The sequence below is a fragment of the Quercus robur genome, chromosome 8, assembly GCF_932294415.1.
Source record: "Quercus robur chromosome 8, dhQueRobu3.1, whole genome shotgun sequence".
NCBI classification, from domain to species: domain Eukaryota; kingdom Viridiplantae; phylum Streptophyta; class Magnoliopsida; order Fagales; family Fagaceae; genus Quercus; species Quercus robur.
Genome location: NC_065541.1, coordinates 34,218,405 through 34,230,848, shown reverse-complemented (window position 1 = coordinate 34,230,848; position 12,444 = coordinate 34,218,405). Strand labels below are relative to the sequence as shown.

Below are 12,444 nucleotides of genomic sequence, written 5' to 3'. Positions count from 1 at the left end.
AATTTTTGACATGCTTTCTTCTTGCAGAGATGACGACAAAATTCAACAAGGACATGTATGCAAAGATGAGGTCAAAGAAGGACGAACCCCTGTCCAGTCTGGGAAAGAAGACCGTGCGAGTCACCGGCAAGGGTCCTGCCTCCATCCCACTCAGCATCGTTCCTTCCATAGCTTCTGAGACGACGAGGACTGCTTCCTCGAGCGTTTCAATAGAAGAGCTTCCTACTCCCGGCTCCAAAAGGCCGCGCGTGTCTGGTAAAGGGAAGGAGAAGACGGGTACCCGTTCATCCACCATATGGGATGACGAGTCTCTGGCCGTGGAAAGAGCTCACGAGGTCGTTACTTCATCGGACTTGAAGGCTCTCTCTGACCTATCCTTAAACGATGTGGCCTCTCGTCACGTCCACAAACTTGTCCAGGTGTGGGGTTCTTCTCTCTTCATCATCATTTTTTTTTTTTTTTTTTTATATTTTTATAGACGACCTCATGATTCCCTTCCAGGTGCTGGGAGAGAGTCTCCATATCACTGCTGAGTACCTCACTCAAGGGGCCAAGGTGGCGTCCTTGGCAACCCGGATGGAGGCTTTGGAGAAGGAGAACTCCGACCTGAGGACAAACCTGATCACTTCCATGGACGAGGCAACGACGTTGAAGGAGAAGGTCAAGGTGTTGGAGGACGACCTCAGAGTTGAGCGCGGTTTGACTCTTGAGAAGGACGAGCAGCTTCAGGCAGCCAAGGAGAAACTGATGACCATCGCTGCTCGATCTGTGGAGGCTTTCCAGACTACTGACGAGTACAACACCGTGCTCTTCAGTTGGTATTTTAAAGGTTTTGAGCTTCTCCGGAGGTACATGATCAAGCATCCTTCTGGAGTCAACCTGGAGAGCCTGGATTTGGAGGAAGTGGACAAGGAGATGGCTCTGGAGGAGGCGGCTTCGTCTTCTGCTCCTGGTGATGATGCTCCCGAGCCTGTTGCTGACGTGCCGGCCAGTGAAGGCACAGCTGATGCTTGACTCTTTTTACTTAGAAATTTTTTTTGTTTTATTGTGGGTGCCCGTCTGGTTTTGGGCCTTTCTTTTTGTAAATCTAATTCCAAAACAATTTACTTTATTTTGAAAACAATGATATTGGCCCAGTGTTTATGGGCTGGAATGAAGGGTACTTACTTTTCTTCTTGATGTTCTGGCTGATTTACATCCGTCCGTACTTTTTGTGCTTTGTTAACTAGTTGTTGATTCAATGCACTGTGCTCTTTCGTCAACTGACTTCTGCCATTTGACTTATGCCCGTTCAGGCGGACTCCTGTCACTTGGTCTTTTAACCTCATTATTATTGTCGTCAGTAACTTACATCCGTCAAGGCGGAATCTTGTTAGTCTTTTAACCATAGTATTATGGTCGTCGGTAACTTACATCCGTCAAGGCGGAATCTTGTTACTTAGTCTTTTGACCACAGTATTATGGTCGTCGGTAACTTACATCCGTCAAAGCGGAATCTTGTTACTTAGTCTTTTAATCATAGTATTATGGTCATCGGTAACTTACATCCGTCAAAGCGGAATCTTGTTACTTAGTCTTTTAACCATAGTATTATGGTCGTCGGTAACTTACATCCGTCAAAGCGGAATCTTGTTACTTAGTCTTTTAACCATAGTATTATGGTCGTCGGTAACTTACATCCGTCAAGGCGGAATCTTGTTACTTAGTGATTTATAGGCCTCATGGTCGACCTGTACTGCCTGCGCAAAAACATTGAAGGAGTAATATTTTTATTAACTTCAGTAACGAGTGCATTCGTGTATTACATTTACTCATGGTATTTCTTTAAATGCTCAATGTTCCAAGGACGAGGGAGCTTTCGTCCGTCCATTGTTTCCAGATGGTAACTCCCTTGCCTAGAGTAGTGAACGACGCGATATGGCCCTTCCCATGTAGGGCCCAACTTCCCTTGAGTAGGATCTTTAGTAACTATAGTGACTTTGCGAAGGACGAGGTCCCCTATGGCCAGACGCCTGAGTTTGACCCTCTTATTATAATATTCTGCCATTTTCTTTTGATACTTTGTCATTCTACTGGACGCATTGTCTCTTACTTCATCCAAGCAATCCAGGTTGAACTGCAACCCCTTGTCATTGAGTCCCTCTCTGAAAGCTCCTCGCTTGATGCTTGTTACTCCAACTTCTACTGGGATCACTGCTTCTGAGCCGTAGGTAAGCCTGAAGGGTGTCTCTCCTGTCGGGGTTCTGGTTGTAGTCCTGTATGCCCATAAGACACTAGGCAGTTCTTCTGGCCAGGCACCTTTTGCTTCGTCCAGCTTGGTTTTGATTATCTTGAGCAACGTCCTGTTTGTTACTTCCGTCTGTCCATTTGCCTGGGGGTGTCCCGGGGATGAGAATTGATTCTTGATCCCGAGGTCCGAGCAGAACTCTCTGAAGCCTTGGTTGTCGAACTGCTTCCCATTATCAGATATGATCGTCAAAGGGATCCCGAACCTGCAGATTATGTTTTTCCACACGAAGCTCCGGATCCGAGCCTCAGTGATGGTTGCTAGGGCTTCTGCTTCAACCCATTTTGTGAAATAGTCAATAGCAACTAGAAGGAATTTTACCTGACCTTTACCTTGGGGCAGAGGACCGACGATGTCGATTCCCCATTGCGCGAATGGCCATGGGGAGGATATGGTCGTCATCTTCTCTGCTGGAAGCCGTTGTACATTCCCGTACCGCTGGCATCTGTCGCATCTTCTGACGAGGTCAGCGGCATCCCCCTGCATGGTTGGCCAAAAGTACCCCGCTCTTATTACCTTGTTTACTAGGGATCTGGGGCCGGCATGGTCGCCACAGACTCCTCCGTGTACTTCTTCTAGGATGTATTTGGCCTCATCCTCGTCGACGCACTTTAGGTAAGGCATAGAGAAGCCTCTCTTGTACAATACGTCATTTAGGATCGTGAACCTGGCCGCTCTCTTTTTGACCTTTCTGGCTTCGTCAGTATTCTGAGGTAAGTGTCCGTCTCGGAGGAAGGATATTAAGGGCGTCATCCAAGTGTTTGTGCTCTGGGTGGTGAGTACTGCCACCTCTTCAATACTTGGGTATTTCTGAATTTCTATTGCCACGTCTGTGCTCGTCATTCCTGCTTCTGACGACGCTAGCTTCGACACTTCGTCAGCTTCAATATTCTGGTTTCTTGGTATCTGGACGAAATCCACTGTGTCGAACTCCTGAGTTAGTTGCCTCGTCAGTTTAAGGTATTTCTACATCCTTTCTTCCTTTGCCTCGTACTCTCCACTGATCTGCCCGATTACCAGCTTTGAATCGCTCTGGACCAGCAAACTTTTGGCACCAAGAGCTTTTCCAAGCCTCAAGCCCGTCAATATTCCTTCATATTCGACTTCGTTATTGGTGGCTGGGAATTCCAGTTGAACTCCATATTTCATCACTTCTTCGTCGGGGGTAGTTATGACGACCCCTACTCCCCCCCTCTTTTGGGCTGACGAACCATCCGTCTGTATTGTCCATTTATCAACTTCGTCTGTAGTTCCGTCCTCGTCTGGAAGAGTGAATTCAGCGATGAAGTCTGCCAGAGCTTGTGCCTTGATAGCTGCTCTCGGATGGTATTCGATGTCGAATTGGCTGAGTTCGATTGCCCATTGGATCATTCTCCCTGCTGCTTCCGGTTTGTTCATTGATTTCTTAATTGGCTGATCCGTCATCACGAGGATAGGATTTGACTGGAAATACGGCCTGAGTTTGCGTGAGGCTACTATAAGCGCGAACGCAATCTTTTCGATCCTTGGGTACCTGAACTCAGCTCCTTGAAAGGCTTGACTGACGTAGTACACTGGGAGTTGCTTCTTGCCTTCTTCTCTAATCAAGGCTGCGCTTACTGCCGAGGCTGACACCGCCAGGTACAAGTATAGGTTCTCCCCTCCTTTGGACGGGCTCAGGAGAGGCGGACTGCTCAGGTATCGCTTCAGCTCTTGGAACGCTGCTTCGCATTCATCATTCCAAGCAAAAGCCTGCTTGAGGGTTTTGAAAAAGGGCAGGCATTTGTCTGTGGCCTTAGAGACGAACCTATTTAGAGCTGCTATCCTGCCTGTAAGTTTTTGTACATCCTTGACGGTCTTGGGTGGGGCCATGTCAATGATAGCTTGTACTTTTTCTGGATTGGCTTCTATTCCTCTCTGGGACACCATGAATCCCAAGAATTTTCCCGAGGCTACCCCAAAAACACATTTGTTTGGATTCAACTTCATCTGGTGTTTTCTCAGTGTTGCGAAAGTCTCCTCCAGGTCGTCCAGATGAGCGAGCTCTTCCTTACTCTTGACGAGCATATCGTCTACGTATACCTCCATGTTTCTGCCAATTTGTTGGTTGAACATTTTGTTTACCATCCTCTGATATGTAGCTCCAGCATTTTTCAACCCAAAAGGCATCACCTTGTAACAATAGAGTCCCTAGCTGGTGATGAAGGCGGTCTTCTCCTGGTCTTCTTCAGCCATCTTTATCTGGTTGTACCCTGAGAAGGCATCCATGAACGTCAATAACTTGTGTCCAGCGGTAGAGTCCACGAGCTGGTCTATCCTTGGTAGAGGGAAGCTGTCCTTTGGGCATGCTTTATTCAGGTCGGTGAAGTCTACACACATTCTCCACTTTCCATTTGGTTTCTTTACCAGGACGACGTTGGCGAGCCATTCTGGGTAGTATACCTCCCGGATGAACCCAGCCGTCAAGAGTTTGGTTACCTCCTCTGCTACTGCCTGATCTCGCTCTGGAGCGAAAGTTCTTCGTCGTTGCTGAACGGGCTTCCTGTTGGGGTCCACATTCAGTCGATGCTGGATGATCTCTGGAGATATGCCTGGCATGTCCTCGTGACTCCATGCAAAGACATCAAGATTCCCTTTAAGGAACTTTATGAGTCTCGCTCTCATCTCAGGGCTTAGCGTCATCCCTATCCTGGTTGTCCTGTCCGCATTTCCTTCTACCAATTCCACTGCTTCCAGGATCTCTACTCCGTCTTCCTCTTTTTCTTCTATCGTCCACGTGTGGTTCTCCTTTCTGGCCAGTACGGCCTGGTAGCACTCCCTTGCCAGGACCTGATCACCCTTCACTTCCCCCACACCATCGTCTGTTGGGAATTTCACCTTCAAACAGTAAGTTGACGTTGCTGCCTTCCACTTGTTTAGGGTAGGCCTCCCAATAATGACATTGTAGGACGAGGGGCAATCTACAACCAGGAAATCTACTTGTTTGGTCAGCTGTAACGGATAGGTCCCTGCTGTCACCGTCAGAGTTACTATACCCCTGGGGTAGACCCTGTCTCCACTGAAACTGACAAGCGGAGAGTCGAATGGACGAAGCCTTTTTGGATCTAACTTCAACTGCTGGATCACAAAGTCTCCGATGCCAAAGTTAGGATCACAATTAAACACAATAAAGGAATCAAAGATAGTTTCAGAGTATTTTTGCATATATCCTCTTCTGTTGGTCGTATGAAAGTTTTATACCTGAAGCTTTAAGGGCTAGCCGTTGAGGCTGTTAATGCCTTCTTTTGTAACGCACCTGGTCAGTAATGAGACTTTTAAGAGGCTCTTTAACGGTCTGCTTGGTCGATTTGGTAACTGCTTGGATCATTGATTGACTGCATTGAATAACTCCCTGCCTTCGTCAGTGATGATGGCTTTCTTCGTTGTTTCTGATTACCTCGTCATGGATGACTCTCCCGTCCATACTGTTATCTTCGTCAGTGGGATGTAGAGTCGTCATTCCCGTCAAGATGAATGGAATTTTATGTTGGACCACTAGCATTAACATTGTATATATGTCGAGTGGGTTCTGATAAGGGTGCTATCATTGAAACTTTTGTCGTCTAGAGGGTCAGACGAGTGACCAGAGAAGCTGGATGACTTGTATTGTGGGTCACCTATGATATGTGTTGAGTGGCTCAAGGCACATGTTGTACATGCTATCCAGAGGGTTAAGGTCCTAATGTAAAGTATTCTAGAAAGAAGACTCTTATATGTGTTGGACGAAAAGGTTGCTCGTTGGTCTTTAGTTGTTAAGTAGAGGGGCCATATATGTCGTCTCTTTTGGATTAGCATTGACACTTGTTGGACGAGGCCATTTGGGAGAGTCTTTCTTCTCAAATGGAGGGCACTGTGGTCATCCATGGGTTTAGACTCACTTTGGGTGGTTCTGTGATTTGGAGTTTTGTGTGGCACTTGGTTGTCCATGGGGATGGACGACTACCTTTGTTCAATGTCGATGGAAGGCCGACTTGATGGTCATGTCAGACGAATCTATTGTAGAATGTTGGGTAGTTAGTTTAGAGTAAGTTTAACATGCTCTTTAAAGCCACTTTCATCTCCATTTTGAAGAGCAAACCTATAAAAATTAGTTCTAGCAGTCTCTCTAAAATGAGAAAACAAAAAACAAAAATTTTAAGTTGCTATAGTAGCTCTCTTGACCAAGAGAGCAGCTGTAGACACTCTAAACTATTTTCACACCTTAAAAAAATTCCACAACTAAATAAATCAGAATAAAAAATTTAGCACAACAAATTATAATATTTAGCTTTAGTCACAACAGCTACAAAGTACAAAACACAATCTTTATCATAAAACTAATGAAATTAGAACCCAAAAAAAAAAAAGAAAAAAAGAAAAAAAAGAAAAAAGAGAAGCCGATCTGACCCATCTAGGTTGATGTCGTTGGTAGGGAAGGAGAACAAGCAATGGTGGAGTTAGAGCAGATGACACGGAAGACAAAGATGACGTGACTTTTGCTCTCTTGGGTTTGCATGGTGATGGCAGAGGACAAAGATGATACGACTCTCTCTCTCTCTCTCTCTCTCTCTCTCTCTCTCATTTGAAAGATCTCCTCCAGTCTTTGCTTTGTGCATGTGTGTGTGTGTGTGTGTTTTTTAGATGACATTTGATACTTATGGTATGTGTTGGAGAAATGGGTTGTTATATTAATGAGAAAGGGGCGTGCAATGGAGAAAAAGGGTTAATGATAAATTAGAAAGTGTAAAATAAGTGATACATTAGAAAGGGAATTTGATATGATTTTTCATTTTAGAAAAATTGGAAAGGATTAAGTAATGAATAATAAGAAACCAAATTCATTAAAAAATGTAGGGATAAGGGCCCAGAATCATATATTGGGCCTTGGACTTTGTCCGGGGACGTTGAATGGTCTAAGGAGGAACAAATAGTTATTGGGAGTTCCAATTTAAAGTCTCATGAGTAAAGAACGAATGGAAGGCAGTCCAAGGAGGAGATATGATGAAAACAACTCAAGTATGTACTCAAGCAATTAGAGTCACCCTCTAAGAAGCTCCAATGATAGAGACGTGTCTCATGAACATACGAGAAGGAAGGAAACCCAAAAATATCTAAGGGAAAGCTGCTACCACCGCATTAAATGCATTGTAACTACTTTTCTGGCCGCATTTATGTGAAGAAGACCTCTGAATAGTGTTACTTTGGCTACTGCAACTCACAGAAAGCCAAAGAGAGTGTCTGATGGGACAGGTACTCAAGTAAGGGTTCGAATGATCAACAAGTGTAGGATCAAGATAGTCCAAAGGGAGCTATATAATGTGAGAGACCCTCCATGAGAAAGGGATCGGAAAAATAGAGAGAGAATACTATAGCAATCTAAATTGTCTTAGTATTCAATTGTGATCAATATATACAAGTGAGACCTCCTCAGACTGAAAGTCAATTGATATCAGAACCTCTTATTTGTGTTTGATTGTCATTTAATTCAGTACTAGACGTTGTTCAACTCATTAGGGCCTAGTTCTTTGACTCACTCTCTTAAAATTTATTATACTAGGCTCATTGGGCCAAGATCCCATACATCTTGGGCTTGGGCGGTAAACTGTGTCCTTACAAAAAAAAATATTGATAATCTAGAAAAAAGTAAAATTAATGAATTTTTTTAGAGGAAAGTTAACGAGCTAAATTCATTCCAAATCATATAGATTTGATAAACTTTAAATTACATAGAATTTTTTAAAGACTTTCACAAGACTAACGGTAAATTTGATAAATTTCAAACTACAATTAAGCATGAAAATTAAAATTAAATTGTCAACAAAAAAGACTGTTTGAAAATTTGAAAATGTTACTGTTATAAGATTTAATATATATAGCGGTTGAGAATTTGGAGAATATAGCCGTTAAAAATGAATAAAAGAAGGATAAAGAAAGATTTTAAAAAATGAATAAAGGAAAATTAATGAAAGAATAATGAAAAAAATGAAGAAATAATATTTAAATAACATAAAAAAATGATAGAGAGTTTGTTAAAAAGTATATTTGAAAAAGTAAGTAGGCAAAAGATAAAAGTAACTATTCAATACTCTTCAAACCGTATAAAAATTTGAAGATGCTTCTGGAAATACTTTAGTGAAAATTCCGTGCCCGGCAAGAACAATTTGGGAGGCTTAGGACAAATTCTGACCCTCGTTGCTACTACCCTCTCAAATCAACATGGGAGACGTTCATTTCAAAGGACACAAAATGAAGTACCTGGCCTACTATCATAAAGGGTCATCCCATAAACTAATGTCTACATTACCTATGTTGAGTTCATACGGAATTTAAATAATAATAATAATAAAAAATAAAAAATAAAACCGGTTACTCTCAATTTTCCAGTTAACATTTTCTTGTTTAAATTTGTTGGCATAATAATACCTTCCAGCACTACCAATAACGAAACTTCAAAACCATCAAATCTCTTTATAACATTCATTTATAGTGACTAACATTAACAATAGCAAGGGCGCAACCTGTAATCATTGATCTTATCTGTGACCAATGAAGTATCCAATTATAGAGAAAGTAGTAAAACTTGTTATACTATTATTTAAATCCTAACAACAAAATCGACTTAAGAAAAAAAAAAACCAAGCAACAATTAAATTAATATCTAATTGTTACCATTTTAACACATTCCTGAATTCAATAAGCTCTATTGACAAAATCTCAATTCAGATATCTAAAAGAAAATAATCATGAAGCCAAAGCATGGTAAACTTATCACGTACCTTTGCCTGGGATATACACCAAGCCACTCCCTTGGTTGAAATTCACTCCTGGGTTGTAACTCTCCAGCAGTGTCACATCAAGTCCCGTAGCGTTGGCGATCGATTCCACAGTGTCCTCTGGCCGAAGCGGGTACGTAATAAACAAACCGTAATCGTTCGAAACCAAGCGATTCCCGCACGAACAATTGACGGTGACTTTCAACGTGGCACCAACAGGTATATTATTGGTGGGATATTGGCTATTAGTCTGTTGCAAAAACTGATACGTGGTCAGATTTGCATAGTAATCTTGAGCCACCTTCGTATATGTGTCCCCTTTATTAACTGTGTAATTAAACTCATGACCCAGAAACTCTCCGCGGATACAGTCACATGGAAATGGAACATTGGCTCTTATACCCTCTCGAACAGTGTCTTTGTTGGGTATGGTTTGCTTGTTGTAGCTGACGATTACTTCGGCGTCAGACTGCAAAACTTCAGCTATGAATGTGAGATTTGAGCCCTTCCAGACGTAGTATGAAGCTAAAGCCAAACTACATCCTTTGCTACATTTGGATTCAGCTATAGAACTAAAAACTGAGACCAACATTAATAACACTACCACCAAAACTCCTAACGTGGGTTTCATCGTATTGGCAAAATTGGAATCCTGATTTGTGAAAGCTTAGCAAAATCAAGAAGTGGGGGGGGTGGGGGGGTGATTTTTGGTGATTGGGGAAGAAGAAAGGGAGAAATTGAGTTTAGCTGGATTTTTTGGACCCTTTTTTTACTTTCAAATTTAGGATCTGGGTGATTCTCAAAAAAAAAAAAAAAAAATTAGGATCTGGGTTAGATAGGCGTGGATGGATGTTATTGGGTGTAAAGACTAAAGAGAGGATCAAGGAAGGTTCTTTGAATCAGACACCCTAATTAGTCAAGGAAGGTTGGGCAAAGACTGAGAACTCAAACGCCGTATTTGTCGTCAAGTTCTATGGGCGTTAAAAAGTGTGATGTTAACTGTTTCAAAATATATAGACTCTATTTGACACGAACTCTTCTGCCGCAGTTTATGCAATAACTTTGACGTTGAATGGTGAAGAAAACATGATACTTACATGTGAAAAGTAGTATGTAGTTACTCACAAATCACAATTAGTCATATTACAAAAATGATAAAAGTTGTAATACAAAAATGGTGGTTCTAAAAACACTTGTTTGAAAATTCATATTGGTTTCATTGGTCTAAGTTTGTTTATAGTATCTTAAAGGAAATGAAAATTTAGAAATAAAAGAGGAAACTTAAATGATGCGGGAGGTAAATAAGAGTGCCATTGCAGAAAATTTTAATGAGTTGAGACTTGGTACAATTAGGCAGAAAAATTAAGGACCATTTTGCAAAAAATATTTGAAGTGTCCAGCCATGACACCTCTTGCTTCCCATCATAACACCATTAGCCTTCCCTCACAACACCTCATACTTCCCCATGCATGAAGGCAGAAGGCTCTCACCATATGACACCTAATTCACCTGCTGCCACCTCCTACTTGCCCATGCAACCATCTAATTTTGCAATCTATTGCTGCCCAATTAGTCCAGAATCTTACACTATAGCAGCCAACATTTTTTCTAACTAAAACATGAATTGAATAGAAAAGAAAAGAGGCAAGTATTGTACTAGGCAGAACCTATTCCTACAAATCGATCTTGAGTTGAAATTGAGTAAGTGAAAGTTTCATGATTTGATTATTCCTTAGCTATGTGTGTTCTTTGTTTTGTGATGAAGATTTATTCTATGAATAAGTGTATTTACTATTATTTCAATGAATTAAGTAGCCACCCTTAAGTGAATTTCGATTGGCATAGCTAAAGGAATGTTGGATTGAAGTCTAGAGCTCTGGCAATAGAGAGAATATGATGGCGTTTTCTCTCTGCTATAGAGTTATTTTTTGGAGCGTAAACATAACTCTTTTGATGTAAAAATTCCATGAGAACTATAGAAATAAATCTTACAAAAATCTGGCCCATTGTCTGATATAATGGATTTTATGCTACTCTGAATTGAGTTTGCACCATGGTATAGAAAGAAACCAAAGAGGTCTAACCTCTGATTTTGTTTTCTTGAGAAAAGCCCAAGTAGCTAGATTTTGTGGTATCATTAACAACTGTCTAAAAATATTTATATCCTTCATGAGTAGGAACAGAATATGACCCCATACATGTTAGAATAACTTGATTCAAGATCCACAAAACCGAATGAGCAAAGGATCTTTAACTCTTTCTAGAATCACTTGCATATATATATATATATATATATATATAAATTTGTTATAATATAGAGGAAATGACAATCTTCTTTGTTTTTCCAAAGGACAAACATTACAAGTGTCATTACAATGATTTGAAAAAGTAGGTAAATACTATTTAAAGGTAAATAACTCATGTGGGAAAGTACGGGGACTTGTCAAGTGACGCATTTTATACAAAAAGTATTAAATATTAAACCAATTAAATATTGAATTTTTGTTTTATATAGTTCAATGTTTCAAGACTTTTTTTTTGTTTTTTTGAGAAACAAGACTTTTCTAATTAAACAATAAATATTCTTTGTATCCTTTGATTCAATGTTTCAAGATTTTTCATCCCTCATACATACACACAAATTTCTTTGCATTTTAATTTACCATTTTCACCTCTTGCACTTCTACCCCTTTATATATACCTATCCATAACCCTTCATGTCATCCATGGTTTTGAAACATAAACCGTTTAATGAACTGGAAAAGGGAGATGTTCAAGATTTTTTAGATTGGACCGAAGTTCAACCGAGGTCAAACCATGATGTGCCAATTAATTTTTTTAATATATTTGATACTTAAATTGGTTTATATTTATTAATTTTTCATTCTTGACCAATAATATGTGTGTGGCCTAATGGTTTGCATGCTAGACATGTTATTTCACTTGCTGAGAGCAAAAATTCTTGACAGTAGCATATTTTCATCAATTTTTACCAAAATAATGACATGGATGAACAAAGTTCTTATAGAACCGATCCAAGGACTGGTTCCCGGTTAACCCAGTCGGATTGGCCAATCCAAACAACGCCTACGTAGCTCTAATATTATGTCTCATCTAATTCTAACCCGCAGAAGTTGGCTACAACCATGGATAGGGGGCTTGCATTTTATATTGAGTGATGACAATGGCAATTACGATTTGAATTTGTGGATTTTGTAAATGATGTGATTGACTGTGGGTGATTAACATGTGTTTTTTTTTTGTTTTTTAGAATTAAGGAAAAGAGAAAGACACATTCTATTTCTCTATCAACTTTTATTCTATAATATTCCTCCAAAGTTGTTTTTGTTTTTTTCCTCATTACTTCAATTGAATAATTATAATGG

At 40.5% G+C, this 12,444-nt stretch overlaps 1 protein-coding gene across 1 annotated transcript; it reads right to left on the bottom strand.

Annotated features, from left to right (window-relative positions):
• Positions 1 to 8,989: 8,989 nt before the first annotated feature.
• On the bottom strand, positions 8,990 to 10,016 carry LOC126695303 (chitin elicitor receptor kinase 1-like). Its single transcript, XM_050391994.1, has one exon. The coding sequence runs from the start codon at positions 9,686 to 9,688 to the stop codon at positions 9,053 to 9,055; it is 636 nt and encodes a 211-aa protein (XP_050247951.1). The 5' UTR covers positions 9,689 to 10,016; the 3' UTR covers positions 8,990 to 9,052.
• Positions 10,017 to 12,444: the final 2,428 nt, after the last annotated feature.

What these genes read in the sequence shown, in the direction of transcription:
- LOC126695303 (XM_050391994.1), bottom strand. Translation starts at nt 9,688, where the DNA reads ATGAAACCCACGTTAGGAGTTTTGGTGGTAGTGTTATTAATGTTGGTC.